Consider the following 16,057-nt stretch of genomic DNA (forward strand, 5'->3'; position numbering starts at 1 on the left):
CCTAAACACTCCAGTATGAGGGGTAATGGTGGTCACCGAGCTTTCCCAGACGCAGATATAACCAGGAAAGGGCTGGATGGACGGGCTGAGGGTGCATAGGGTTTTTGGTGATCCACCTCTGTCATGTGATCGGACCTAGGTTACCGGTTCATCAGACGGGGTTCATGTGACTATAAATCTGTCCATAACAAGAGACAGTGCACTCAGGACAAGCCTTGCCCACATGCCGTAGTTGTGTTGTTCTGTCTGCAGTGATGGCGGTGGGTGGCTCTGTTCACACACAATGTTTTCAGCTGAAAAATCGGAAGCATTGGTTTCAATGGGAAATACGGCGTTCTGTTCCGACAGGGCGTTTTTTACGTGGTAGTTTTCCAAAAACGGCACATAAAAAGACGCCCGACCAAAATGAAGTGCACATCACTTCTTGGGACGTTTTTCATTGACTTTATAGAAAAACAGCTCCAAAAACGGCTGTTAAAAAACGTGAGTTTGATTAAAAAATGGCTGAAAATCAGGAGCTGTTTTCCCTTTGTTTAGTGAGCGTGTGAACATACACTTAGCCTTTTGGCGTGTCCTATAACTTCTTCCAGCTGCAGAATTACACCCAATATGGCTGCCGGACACTGCTTAGCAATTTGAAGACACCTTTTCCTGGCTTGTGAGAGGGGGGGGTAAGGTTCCCTCCCACATTTACAGCAGCTGTGAGTCAGGTTGCTTTGCCTTGTTCACCTTGCTGTAATTCTGGGAAGTGCTCCCCCTGGTGGCCAACATTGGAAAACATGTCAAATTATTATTTAATTTTTAATACTTTCCACCATACGGAAAAAAAAAAAAAATACAGCAAAAAACGTAAAAAATATAATAGAAATAAGTAACGACACTTAAAAAAAAAGGTTTAAATTTGCGACACATTCCCTTTAAAGGGGTTATCCGGGATTTTCAAATCGATGGCCTATCTTTAGGATAGGTCATCAATATTAGATTGGTGGGTTCCAACTCTCTGTACCCCTGCCGATCAGCGGTTTAAGGCGCCCGAGGAGCTCGAACAAGTGCTGAAGCCTCTTCATTGTTTACTTTGGGTTTCAGGCTGTTCGTACTTGAACACGTTGGTACTTTCATAGCGGCTGTGCAAGGTATCCACTAAATCCGCCCATGTTAAAACAGCCTAACAGGGGTTAATATACTGGTAACTGAATGGTTAATATTATTATAACTGGAGTCCTAGTCCTTTTCGGGGGGCTTACAGTTGAATCTCCCTGTCTTGGGCAGAAATACACACACAGATAAATATTCACTGAAGTAGAGGGAAGAAACTGCCAAAATATTTTGTATTTCACTTCGGGCACGTCCAGACATAGCAAACTTGCAGTAAGGATTCTGCCTCACAAAACCACATCAATTTACAGTACAATACAAGTGAATGGATGTTTTTAAAACCTCGTCCACATGTAGCGGGAAAAATCTACACTGAAAGCAGAGAATAACGCAGATTTTCTAATTAATTATTGGTGCGGAAAAGCGGGTGAAATCCCTGCGGATTTCACCCTTCACAATGCATAGGTAGGCTGGAACCGGAGTCAAATCTGTGTCAAAATGTGCATAGAACATAGGCGCCACGTCTGGATGCACCCCAACTCCCGCAACATAACATTTTAGTACATATCTAGGACCAGAAATACCACATACGCTAGTATGTCAAACCAAACTCAAGCAGAAATGTATAGGGTAAATGATCAGATCAGTCAAGAGTTAGACTACGAGGTGGCAGGAAAGAAACCTAAAAATAAGCAGTTCCCAAGGTACAGTACCAGTTTGTTTGTTTACATTGTAGATTCATACTGAAGATATGAAAACTTTGTAGGAACAAATATGGAATTAAGTAGTAAATAAAATAGTGTTAAACAAACCCGAATTTGTATTATATTTTAGATTCTTCATAGCAGCCCACTTATGCACACTCTTGGCATTGTCTCTTTTAGCTCCATGAGGAAGTCACCTGGAATGGTTTTCCATTAACATGTATGACTTGTTCAGAGGTAATTTGGTGAATTTCTTGCCTTAATAACGTGTTTGAGACAAAGGTAGGATTGTTACACACTTCCATACAGTGTTTAGCTCTATTCAAGTACTGTTCTAATCCATGATATGGCGAGAGCCACTCAACTAAGTAAAGAAAAACGACAGTCCATCATCACTTTAAGACATGAAGTTCAGTCAATCTGGAAAATTGCAAGAACTTTTAAGGTATCCTCAAGTGCAGTCATGAAAACCATCTAACGCTATGGTGCTACTGGCTCTCATGAAGACCCTCCCACGAAAGTTAGAAGAGTTACCTCTGCTGCAGAAGATAAGTTCCCAGCCTCACAAATCGCACATTAACAGCACCTCAGATTAGAGCCCACATCAATTCTTCCCAGAGATCAAGTACCAGATACATCTCAACATCAACTGTTCAGAGGAGACTGAGAGAATCAGTCTATTATTGTGGAATTGCTGCAAAGAAGCCACTACTTAGGAACAGCAAGAAGAAGAGAATTGCTTGGGCCAAGAAACACAAGACATGGACGTTAGACCAGTGGAAATCTGTACTTTGGTCTGAGGAGTCAAAATTTGAGATTTTCAGTTCTTACCGTCATGTCTTTGTGAGACGCAGAAAAGGTGAGCGGCTGGTTTCTACATGTGTGGTTCCCATCTTAAAGCATGGAGCAGGAGGTGTGATGGTGGGGGTGCTTTGCTGGTGACACTGTTGGTGATTTATTCAAAATTCAATGAACACTTAACCAGCATGGCTACCACAGCGTTCTGCAATGACATGCCATCCCATCTGGTTTGCTCTTAGTGGGCCATCATTTGTTTTTCAACAGGACAATGACCCCAAATACACCTCCAGGCTATGTAAGGCCTATTTGACCAAGAAGGAGAGTGATGGAGTGCTGTGTCATATGATATGGCCTCCACAATCACCCGACCTAATCCCAATTGCGATGGTTTGGGATGAGTTGGACCACAGCGTGAAGGAAAAGCAGCCAACAAGTACTTAGCACCTCTGGGAACTCCTTCAAGACTGTTAACAAACCATTCCAGGTGACTACCTCATGTACATGATTGAGAGAACGCCAAGAGTGTGCAAAGCTGTCATCAAAGCAAAAGGGGGTTACTTTGAAGAATTTTAAACTATAAAACATATTCTGGTTTGTTAAAAATTCTTATGTTTACTACTTAATTCCATATGTGTTCCTTCATAGTTATCATGTCTTCAATATGAATCTAAAATGCATAAAGTATAAAAATAAAAAAAACAGCAAAAACCATGGAATGAAAAGTTGTGTCCAAACTTTTGACTGATACTGTATATGTGGTGACAAATAAATATATATTTTAATTACCTCTTCCCTTTCTTGAAATGGCAGCTATATTTGGGATAGTCGTAAAGCTCTGTCATCCGTTCTTTAAACAGCTGTCTGACGGGGCATTTTTCAAGAAATGGCAATGTTAGTTTGTTCTGAGCTTCAACAAAAGCCTGAGAAGAAAGAAACCCTGTCACATACTGCAGTTTTGACATTCAGTAACGTAGTAAACAGTACGGCATATGGAAAAATTATTTCAAAGAGTAACTCCAGTTTTGAAAACTTTTAAAATGTCATAGGGACAGGCAAAAGTTAACATTTGACAATCAAATCAGGATCTGTTTTAGAGAGCATGTTCGGGTGTTTGCATAAATGTTCTTGGTGAGAAACCACCCTTAGTGGGCATCACGGATTACGGAAACAGTGGTCCCATTCACGTTGGTGTTTGTGAAAGCACTCTCCATTAGCCCCTATAGGTATCTCCCACAGTCATTAAAGACGAGTGACTGTGCGTACATGGCTAACTCTCCAAGCTGGGACTAAAGGACCTTTCTTGAGGTCCTTTGGGGTCTAAGTGGTCAGACTCTAACAATCAGACATTTATGACACATACTATAGATATTAAATAAATGTTTGTGTTCACACAGGGCGGAAAGGCTGCGTAAAAGCACACAGCATATCCGCCCTGGTCGCCGCAGGGCATTCCGGCCGAAAAACCGCACCCAATTGTGGTGCAGCTTTTCGGCTGGAATGTCCACTGTGGAAAACTACACATAGGAATAAATAAATTCAAACTTCCCCGTAGCTACGGCGACGCGTCCCTGTGCCGTCCTGCAGCCCGGCCTCCTGGCATGACATTTCATCCTATATGACTGTTGCAGCCGGAATGGGATGAAAACATCATCCAAGGTGGCCGGCCTGGACAAAGAAGCACAGAATTGTAGCTAAGTAGAAGATTTTTTTTTTCTGAGTTATGAATTTTGTGGCGGAATCGCAACATTTCCGCGGAAAAAATCGCAACATCTGCTATTTTGTTGCGGGTTTTACCACCCACTGAATTCAATTGGGAAAACCTGTATAAAACAAGAAGTGATTCCACAAATACAATTGACACGCAGTGGATTAAAAAAACCGCAATACAGGTCAATTTCTGAGCGCTTTTTTTCCGCTTATCATTTACGCAGCGTGTCTGATCAGATTTTTTAAAATCTCATCCACTCTGCTGCCACTGTATTATGCTGTGGATTTTCCGCAACGAAACGTTGCAGAAAATCTGCAGTATTTACACTACGTGTGAACCTGGCCTAAGGGCATAAATAAAACCTAAGATGTCCCAGCTAAGAATACATATACTGTACCGAATAGAACAATTTGTCTAGAAATACATTATTACTCCACATATATTAGACATACTAAAGTACCCCCCAAAAAAATATATACAAAAAATTAAAAAAAACATTATTAAATACAGCCTGTATACAAGTCCAGCAAAGCCACAATAGTACAATAATACAATACAACTGCAAATGGAAATGGCTTATCCAACCTAGGTTAAAATCCTAGCGAAAAGTCCTACATTTTGCGACCTACTCAACGTGCATAGTGCACATGTACATCAATTACCAGTGGCTGGCATAGTGGCAATGGGAGAGTTCACCCTAAGGGTATGTTCACACACAGTGTTTTCAGACGTAATTCGGGCGTTTTACACCTCGAATTACGCCTGAGAAAAAGCCCCTAATACGCCTACAAACATCTGCCCATTGCTTTCAATGGGTTTTACGAATTTTACGCGTCGCTGTCAAAATACGGCGCATAAAGAGACGCCCGCGAAAAAGAACTGCAGGTGACATGGGACGTTTTTGGAAGCGTTTTTCATTGACTCCATTGAAAAACAGCTCCAATAACGGCCGTAAAATACGCAGCGAAAAACGCGAGTTGCTACAAAAACGTCTGAAAATCAGGAGCTGTTTTCGCCTGAAAACAGCTCCATATTTTCAAAGTTTTTGGTCGCTGTGTGTGAACATACCCTAAGAGATACCTCGACGCGTGTTTTGCAGCCTTCGTCAGGAGAAAATTTGCTAGTCCAAGATATGCTCAATAAGCTGTGTCAAATGGCGCATAGCGTGTCCGGGCACTGCCGCACGTCTACCATCTGTGTCATTAACGTCAGCACCAATGAGCACCTTGCCCAAAAGATGAACTTCCGCCAGTTCACTGACAACTTCCGGTAGGACGCCGGAACATATGCCGAAACGCGCATGTGCACTCACCACCAAGCAAAACTATTAATCTATTTACTAATGTTAATCAAGAATAGGGGAATTCTCCAATATACCACTATCATCACAGCAATATTGGAGTCCTTTTCTAAGTTAATAGTACACACGATAAGAATATAGCATGTATGGTGATGCGGGCGGGAGGTGGTCTCCATGACAACCAACCATGTTGCCAAAGGGGTATCACGCCAGCAGAGCAAACCATACTTGAATAAATAATATATGAAACAATGTACTAGTAGATAAGTGGAAAACATCACATCCCATTTACATCATGAGAAAGATGGTAGGAGATGTGTACAAACAACCAAAAATACAGATAACCAGCCACAAAATACAGCTGGATAACTATGAGCTACCAAAGGGCAGCACTGTCCATTATAATAAAAAATATATATTAAGTGGATCAAGGGCTTTAAGGGCATGTTCCCTTCATACAAGGCATTTTTGTTTCTTCCATACACTGAATGGGATTGTTTCCCGCAGCATGTGCATGGATTTTTCAAACCCCATTTTACCCAGAACTCCCTGCTTCTTCTTCCTCCAGTCCGGCCTCCTAAGATAATGTTTCAGCCCATGCGACCGCTGCAGCCAATCACAGGCTGCAGCGGTCACATGGACTGCCACGTCATTAAGGGAGGTCGGACTGGGATGTCAAAAGAGGGACGCGTCACCAAGACAACGGCCAGGGTACGTATGAACTGCTTTTACTTACAATCGCTGTGTTCCGCTGCGGAAACTCTGACCGAAAGGGTTGACCCTTCCCTCTATCCAGCACTGATAGAGAGAAAGGGCTGCCGATTAGTTCAGAGAAAACGGGTCCTTACTGTCCAGGGTGCTGAAAGAGTTACTGCCGATCAGTGCAGCCATTTCTCTCTGTCCCGCACTGATTGTTTAACTCTTTCAGCACCCTGGACAGTGACTATCTCCTGACGTCGCCTAGCAACGCTCCCGTAATTACGGGTGCACACACCTAGCCACCCGTAACTGCGGGAGCCCAATAGACTTCTATGGGCCTGCCGTGCCGTAATTATGGCCTGAAATAGGACATGTTCTATATTTTTCAACGGCTCGGGCACCTTCCCGTAAGCAAATGGGAAGGTACCCGTGGCCAATAGAAGTCTATGGGCCCGTAATTACGGGCGTTTTTACGTTTATGTGCATGGGGCCTAAATGTATGGTAGTCATAGAAATATCTGTTAAAAGACTGACTGATTTGTGAACATACCTTAAAGAGAACCTTTCCCCTGCCCATACATGTGCAGCTGAGTGCACCATGTAATAGGAAGGCTGCACAAAGCACTCTAAAAAAATGTCCTATCCTTCGTTATTTAGATATCGGTGCCGTTATATTTGGATATTTAAATAACCCTGTGAACTGTCAGTGGGGCGTGTAATTTGCAAGGGGGCATTTAACATCGCTGTGACACTGTCCAATCAGCTAAGGACAGTGTCACAGCCAGAGATGGAGAGAGTAGAGTGGAACAAGGCTTTGTGATCTCTCGCGAGAGATCACACAGTCTTGTCCTTGTCTGCCGAGAGCTGAAGAGTCAGAGCAAACGCGCGTGACCGCACGTATGCGCGCACAGCTCCGATGCCGCTGTCGAAGTTACTTCCACTGCCATGGAAAAGAAGAAGAATAATTCACATTCTTCTTCTACTCTTCTATTCTGTGCGCATGCACGCTCGTACACGCGCTCCTCTCTCCAGCTCTTGCTGTGACACTGTCGGTAGCTGATTGTATAGTGTCACAGCGATGATACACGCCCCCTTGGCAGTTACACGACCCATTGATAGTTCAGGGGGCTATTTAAATATCGGGCACCAAATATAACGGCACCAATATCTAAATAACGGAGAAAGATAGGAAATTGTTTTTTAGAGCGAGGCAGGGTTTGTACAGCCCTGCCTATTACAAGGTGCAGTCAGCTGCACATGTATGGTCAGGTGAAAGGTTCTCTTTAAAGGGCTATTCTCATCTCAGACATTTGTGGCATATCCACAGAATATGTCATAAATCCCACCTCTGGGAACCGCAGCTATCTCTAGGATGGAGCCCCCTGAATCCCATCCTACCTTGTCCACATGTCGCTGCTCTCCAGCGATTGTTTTACGAGTTGGCCGGAAGTACGAAAACAACCGAGAATACAGACAGCGCAGCCCACCGAGCTCGGCTGTTTACATACGGGTGTAAGGGTTCCCTGTTCTAGTGCTGGGTGTGGGTCCCAGAGGTGGGACCTGCATCTATCTGACTTTTATATCCTGTGGTTAGGCCATAAATGTGTGCCATTAGATTTCCTCTTCCTACCAAAGGCATATATCTCTAGTTGCGATCTAGCCTGAGCTAGAGCAGGTTGATAAGAGAGCTGCATATACTTGCAGCTCTTACTTCAAACTGTGCTTCTAAAGGCTCTAGTTCAAGCTAGATCATAGCTAGATTGGGGGATGTGCTGGTAGCTTGCAAGAAGAGGAGGAGAATCTGGGAATCCCCTACTGTCCCTGTGTGGCTGCAGATGACCCCAGGAGGAGGGAATCAATCAGAGAGGAAACTTGCTCTGATTGTCACATATTAGTGGGTCTTCATTTCCCCAGAAAAGGAGTGAGAAGATGGGCTCATCTATGTACCCCTCTGTGCGAAATTAGGACATTTATTGACTCTGCGGGCCAGACGTCAGCATCCAATTCGCGGCGTCGAGCCACACCAAGCACTCGCACCACACACACATGCAAAATCAATAGAGTTTACACAGTTCTTTAGAATGAATGTTGACCGCTTTTCTAGTGATACCGGTTACATGATACGGTGATAGTGATGACAATTATCACTAGAGGAGAATGTCTTATACATTTCTGATGGATTGATTTCCATTGATGAAGATTTCCATCAGTCAGAAGACATTTCACCCACTGAGGGTGGCCATAAATGATTGTTTACAACTAGTTCCACTAAAAAAAAAAAATAGTATTAGTTAACGCATTAACTTAGGTTTATGGATTTATGATTACGTGTTTTTTAAGTTTTGTTTTTTATTTTCTTCGATTCCATAACAATTATTCAAAAAACAATATAATACAGCAAAATAAAAATAAACGTCTGTCATCAGAATCAATACAAATATAACTACCCTTAGTTCAACCACATTCTTTTCAGACACCAGGGAGAGAGAGAAAAAAAAATAAAAAATAAAAACTCCTTACGGCATAAACGGTAAAGACCAAATTTTTCTATCTTTCATGAAAAAGAACTGGGTCCCGATGCTTATCAATAGCTGCTATCTTATACATCATGTATAACCAAGAGGATACCAAAGGTGGTTAATGTCCCTTCCAGTTTTGAAGTATCAGTTTTTTTGCTAAAGGAATCCCCAATAGAACCATATTCTTTCCCTCAGCCTGGCCAAGCAACCTTAAATATGACCCTAATATACACAAAACAGGCTCCACCGCTACCTCCACACCAAAAGCAATGTAATCTGAAGCATCTCCAAAGATGCATTAAAGAGGACCTGTCACTAGCGCCTACAAAAGTGAGTTATTAGACTCATGTAATTGCCACTGGGTCTGTGAGTCCAGTAGTGTTTGTGCCTTACTTCTGCGTCCCCCCAGAGATATTGCCCCCTCTTCATTTATTAAACAATATGTAAGTGAACCGCTGGCTAGCCAAGTGGGTTTGGCCGCCAGCGATTCTCAATGGGCGGAGCTAGCAGAGAGCCTCTGATGCTGATCTATCAGCTTGAGGCTGTTTCCTGCAGACATTCCTAGGCCAGCGTCATCGCGTGAGACTGACTTTGTAGGAGCTGGTGACTGGTCCTCTTTAAATCCGCCGATGATGTCACACCGTGGGGGCAGTTTAAATCACTTTTGATAACCCAAGAAAAAAGCCGTTTTGAAGAAAAATATACCATATAAAATATAAATAACTGTGATAAACGTAGAGCGTGATTATGGGTAATTTTACATAAAGATTTCAGGGCAGCAATCCAATCTTCTCCCTTCAGATCTGGGCATATTGCCTTCCATTTCCTAAAACCCCCTACCACAGGGACATCCTCCTTCGACCTTTTTAAGAAGTTATAGATTCTTGCCGTAGCCCCTTTTCTAGTAGCTGAATTGATTAGAAATTCTAGCATAGGGGAGCTTGCCTCAGTTCTCTTAAATACAGGCAGAATTCTAGAGAAGTAAACGCGTTTTAACCACAACATGTGAACAGAGCCTTAGGGCTCATTCAGACGAGCGTAATACCCGTATACTTTTCGTTTAAATCATTCGCAGCACACGGACCCATGCAATTCAATGGGGCTATTCACACATGCAGTGTTTTTCACGCAGCGTGTGTCCGTTACGGGAAACTGACTGCATGTTCTATATTGGTGCGTTTTCACTCTCCTAGTCGCCCATTGAAGTCTATGGGTGCGTGAAAACCACGGATAGCACACTGAGGACATCCTTGTGCTGTCCATGTTTCACGCATCAAATACATTGCAAAGCAGAGAAATACATTTTTTTTTAAAAATGAAGTGCTTGCACAGACGTGAAAAACGCATACTACACGCAAAGCACACGAATGCCAATACGCAATGCACACGGACAAGAAATGTAGGAAAAATGCTGCGTTTTTTACGTACGCAAATCGGACACACTCGTCTAAATGCAGCCTTAGAGTTTGTATAGGGGGATGGAAAATTCTATACTTCCATCCCCCTATGTTTTTTTTAAAGTTTGGTTACCCTTTCAAAATAAAAAGGGAAGAGATTAGTGCTGTGTCGAGCTTAGCTGTAGACCACCCTATGTATAATTTTTCCTATGGTGAAAAAACCTCTTCAATGTGTCAAGTAAAAGAAAAATACCTTTGTCTGCTCACTGTCTGGATCTTCTAGCCATCTGTATGGATCAGATACTTTAATCCCATGGTAATCGTCTATCTGAAAAACACAAAAGGAAAATTTCAGTATAAAATGCTTATGTTTAGTGTCATAGCAAAAGCAGGAAACATGACACTAGAATATCTTGTAATGAGAAATAACGCATACTAACAGATTAAGGTTTGGCACTTATACTCACCCACCCAACTAAATCGGGCGTGGAAAGACGTTCCTGCACGCTGGGCAGAGAGTATCGTGAATGGGTGCTATTAATTAGAATTGCCAAAGCAACCGTACGACCCAGCCTGTAGGTCTCTCCACGTCGATGTCCGTTCTGGTGGGAGAGTATAACTGGAGCTAAACTTGAAATGGTTTGCAGTAGTTGCATGCAATTTTTTCCCGTTATGGCATGGGACTGTGACTTTCATGCGACTCACATGCAAATTTTCAGTTTTTATTGAATTTTTACAGTAAAAATAATATCACAGCAAAAAAATAGCATGTCAAGATCTTCTTCCAATAGCAATAAGGAAGTAACAAGACACTATTCAATAGACATGCGGATCAAGAATAGAAGGTCCAAAGGTTCACAAACATGTTTGGGGGAAACCAGGGTTGTGGGGGTCAGAGAAATAGAAACTCAACTGTGATAACCTGAGTTTGTGCACACTAGTTACTTTGATGATGGGATATCCTGTTGGAAATGCTTAAAGAGGCTCTGTCACCACATTATAAGTGGCCTATATTGTACATGATGTGATCGGCGCTGTAATGTAGATTACAGCAGTGTTTTTATTTAGAATAGAAGAGTTATGACTTATATTAGCTTTATGCTAATGAGTTTCTCAATGGACAACTGGTGGGCGTTGTGGAGAGACGTCTATGACGCTGACCAATCAGTGACCAACCAGCGTCATACACTTCTCCCCATTCATTGATACAGAACATAGCGATATTGCTATATCGCTATGTGCAGCCACATAAACACACTATAACGTTACTGCAGCGTCATGTCAATGAATATACATTACCTCCAGCCAGGGCGTGATGTGTATTCAGAATCCTGACCACTTCTCTGTGAGTTACAGCATAGCAGGCGTAGTCTCGCGAGATTATGCTGTAAACTGTCATTTACAGCGAGATCTCGCTGTGCTGTGCTGTAAATCAGAGACTTGCAGAGAAGTGGTCAGGATTCTGAATACACGTCACGTCCTGGCTGGAGGTAATGTATATTCATTGTCAGGACACTTGAGTAACGTTATAGTGTGTGTATGAGGCTACAGATAGCGATATACCTATATCGCTATAGGCTGTGTAAATGAATGGGGAGAAGTGTATGACGCTGATTGGTCACTGATTGGTCAGCGTCATACACTTTTCTCCACAACGCCTACTTGGTCAAAAAGTAAAACACGCCCAGTTTTCCATTGAGAATCTCATTAGCATAAAGCTAATATAGGTCATAACTCCGTCAAAAGTGATTGGTTTTCTAAATAAAAAAACACTGCTGTAATCTACATTACAGCGCCGATCACATTATGTACAATATAGGGCACTTATAATGTGGTGACAGCCTCTTTAAGTTATACAAGGTTCCCATATTTTCTGAAAGAAGCATAGGGAATCTCGTGTCACTGGAGTGAACTTTTTGCTAATCAAGTAAGGCCGAATTCAGACGAACATAGTATACGTCCGTGTGACAGCCGTTAAAACAAAAGCCGTCACACGGACGCATTTATTTCAATGGGGCCGTTCATGCGGCCGTTGTTTTAACAGACCGTGTAAAGGGTTCGTTGAAGGATAGATAGTGCTATTTTTGTCCGTTTTCATGGAACCCTTGATAGACTCAAGTCTATAGGGATCCGTGAAAACGGGTCCCGCATGGGTGTCATTCGGACGTGAAAAACAACTGAATCTGGCCTAGGAGTATATTTACATGGGTCGTCTCTTACATGAAATGACTCATATAAGCATACCCTAATAGTTCATCTGGGATCTAATTTTGGAGAAGTTTAGTGTAGGCTGTTTCTATGAGAGTCCCCATACCTAGCTCCGTATGTCAGGAGCAAACGAGCGCCGATCAACGATGCCTCGTTGATCGGCGCTCGCTGCATCGGCCGAATATCACCAGGTGTAAAAGGCCCATTATTTTAATTCTAGCTTGTAACAACGTGAATAAGGTGGTAAAGCCTAGACCAAAACTAGCCACCTTTGGGTAAGATCCCCAAGTATCCAATAAATTACCAGTAGAGAGGAAACCTCAAACATGCAGAAGCATAGCCTGGGACAGCATGGGCTATTCTGTTAGGTACAAGATACCACCTCTTCAACATCTTACAAGAGGTTTCAAGAATTAACGTGTTAAGAGAGCACTTTGCCATGGATTCCCATATTTAGCGCCACTGTTTGACAAGTTGTTCCACAGTGAAATATTACACTTCTATGTTAGCGCACGCATAGCATAACAATTTTCTCAGTTGCAATCATTTAAAAACTGCTCCGGTGTCTAGGTATTGCTGTTCCATACTTTTTATGGCGCCCCCTGGTGTTCCTTTGATTCACTTCTCAGAACGTCCACCTAATGTGTTCAGTGCCATTGAGAAAAAGCGTCTTTTAGCGAAGCAATTCTTATCAGCTGGCTTACACGGTAGCAGGAATAACTCGGCCACATGTATACAAGAGGATCCAAGCTGTGGTACTGAGCTACTGAGCATGTGTCACCACCGGACCAGACACATTAGGGGGACGGTCTCAGAGAGGGAATCAAAAGAAAATCAGGGGGCGCCATAACAAGTGTTTAACAGCAATATCACAACACAGGCGCTTTTGTTAAGAACGATTCCAATTGAAACATTTTCTTTTTATAGGTTGTTTGATATTTAATCTTGGGACAAGCCCTTTCATCTCCTAAGTGCTAATGATAGGGGCAACAGCTTGGATGTTGGGGCACATTTGTCTTACATACACTAGTGTATGGATGCGGAATGTGTCCAGAGAACCACATACAAATCCCATCCATACGGAGTAGCGTACATAAACAACCGCAACAGCTCACATGTGAAGAGTAAGGCTTCGTTCACAGCTGCGCCAGGAATAGCGTGATTTCGTCAAAACGACGGAACCCTTGCACAACTGAGACAAACGGAAACCAACGGCACCGGATCCGTCACCACTGAAATCAATGGTGATGGAAACGAAAACTTTTGGTTTCCGTTTGTGTCAGTCAGGGTCCCGTTCCGACGGAAAGCTCAGACGGAACGGGACCCGAGCTCAGATGTGAACTAAGCCTTATTCTGCGTGTTATTCGCTTTGGATAATTTACATTGCTATCATAGCTTCCGTTTTTTAAAGGATCTGTGACACGTCCGTTTTGTATGGGTCTTCGGTTTCCAGGATTTTTTAACCATTTCAAATAGCCGACGCCAGTGAGAGCGGAACAATGTAGGCTCTATCTATAGTTTATACACATACATGCAGATCATGTGGACATGTATCAACCACATCCACACAAACAGACCAGGAACAAGTTCCATCTTCCTTCCCCCTCACTAGTAGGGATATGTATGTATGTATGTATGTATGTATGTGTGTATATATGTATGTATGTATGGGGACTGGGCACCGGGCAGCAGCAGCTGCCGCCCCATGACTAAGCGCTTTCCGGCAGCGTGGAGGTGCAGTAAAGTATAGGACAGTGGAGGACACATGCTGCCCGGTCCTGCACTCACTGCGCTCTCATCTCGGGTGACCTCCGGGTAGCTGAAGATCTGGGGTTGCTGCATCTTCTCCAGGGGGCTGAGGACTAGACAAAGACCGCGCTACCACACACACGCCCGGGAAGAAGATCTCACTCAGAGCCCGGCGCCTCCTTTCGGTCTGTCTGAGTAGAACTGTGGTCGCGTCCTAATGACGAAATGTAGTAAAGAACGGTCATTCATTGCTGCTGCCGGTGCACGGCCGTCTTCACACAGAGCCCGGGGAGGGAGGCACTACAGGCTGCTGGCTCAGCAAATGTACGATCAATCCAGCCAGTTGTCTAACGAAACCTAATACAAACAGGCAGTAAATGCAGACCTATATTACATACATGATCCATACATACGGACATTGCATAGATGATAAATATAAACATATCCATGATATATACTGACATTACATTCATGATCTACCCAGACATTACAATCATGATACATACAGACATTACATCCATGACACATGCAGACATTACATCCATGACACATGCAGACATTACATCCATGACACATGCAGACATTACATCCATGATACATGCAGACAGGGCCGCCATCAGGGGGGTATTAGGGGTAGTGGTGTGAGGGGCCCGGCCAAACCTAATTGAAAGGGGGGCCCGGCAACTGCCGCGACATTATTTTGGTAGGAAAAAACGGGTCCCTGCAATGGGGCCCGTTTTTTTCACCAAAAGAATGTCGTGAGCTGCTGCTGCGGGCCCCCTCCCCTCGTCATGGGGGGCCGTCAAACCGTCCGCCCGCGCGCACCCACGAACGCCCGCACTGGAGACCGCCTGCGCGCGCACCCGCGATCGGCCGCGCGCGCACCCGCGAACGAAGCGCGCGCAGCCGCGGACACACATGGACAAAACTTACCTGGAGCCTGGCTGGAGGTGAAGGACTGGACGTCTGGACCGAAGACCTCGCCTGGAAGACATCGCCTGACGAGGACTGGAGTGGGAGCAGCTCTTCTGACACAGTGAGTAAATTATCTCAAAGTGCTGATCATGTATGGCCCTGTTCACACAGTATTTTGCAGGCAAAAAAAAATCTGCCTCAAAATTCCTTAAAGAATTTTGAGGTAGATTTTGACCTGCCCACACTATCTTGCCGCGTTTTTTTGCTGCGTTTTTTGCCCGCAGCGATTGAGGACAGCAGACAAAAAACGCAGCGAAAAATGCATTTTCTGCCTCCCATTGATTTCGATGGGAGGTCAGAGGCGGAACCGCGGCAAGAAAGGACGCGCTGCTTTTTCTTTTTTCCGCGACTGGCTCCCATTGATTTCAGATTAAATCAATGGGAGGCGGTTTTGGAAGTTGTTTGGTGCTGATTCTGACGCAGTGTCCGAGTCAATATCAAGGCCCAAAAACTCTGTGAACTGGGCCTTATTGTTAGGGCTTATTCAGATGAACGTGTAATACATCCGTGCAACACGCGTGATTTTCACGCGCCTCACCCGGACCTATGTTACTCTATGGGGCAGTGCAGACTGTCAGTGATTTTCACGCAGCGTGTGTCCGTGTGTCCGCTGCGTAAAACTCACGACATGTCCGATATTTGTGCATTGTTCGCGCATCACGCACACATTGAAGTCAATGGGTGCGTGAAAATCACGGCCAGCACTTCCGCAGCCGTATAAACTATGAATGAAAACAGAACAGCACCACGTGCTACAAACATACAGAGTGTCATAATGATGGCGGCTGCGGGAAAATCACGCAGCCGCGCATCATACGCTGCTGCCACACGGAGCTGTTATGGACCTGCAGTTGTGGCTTTTGGCTTTTTAAGCCGCAGCATGTCAATTTATTCTGTGGAAT

General features: G+C 43.9%; 1 protein-coding gene across 1 annotated transcript in view; it reads right to left on the reverse strand.

The window, feature by feature from the left end:
* PREP (prolyl endopeptidase) overlaps positions 1-14,468 on the reverse strand; it is a 129,215-nt gene extending 114,747 nt beyond the window's left edge. Inside the window, exons 1-3 of the mRNA XM_075864206.1 lie at positions 14,220-14,468; positions 10,477-10,551; positions 3,387-3,520 (exon numbers count right to left, since the gene is read on the reverse strand). Of these exons, the coding sequence (XP_075720321.1) occupies positions 3,387-3,520; positions 10,477-10,551; positions 14,220-14,273 (263 nt within the window). The 5' untranslated portion in view covers positions 14,274-14,468. The remainder of the gene's footprint in view (positions 1-3,386; positions 3,521-10,476; positions 10,552-14,219) is intronic.
* Positions 14,469-16,057: the final 1,589 nt, after the last annotated feature.

Source organism: Rhinoderma darwinii, chromosome 4, assembly GCF_050947455.1.
Source record: "Rhinoderma darwinii isolate aRhiDar2 chromosome 4, aRhiDar2.hap1, whole genome shotgun sequence".
Taxonomy (NCBI): domain Eukaryota; kingdom Metazoa; phylum Chordata; class Amphibia; order Anura; family Rhinodermatidae; genus Rhinoderma; species Rhinoderma darwinii.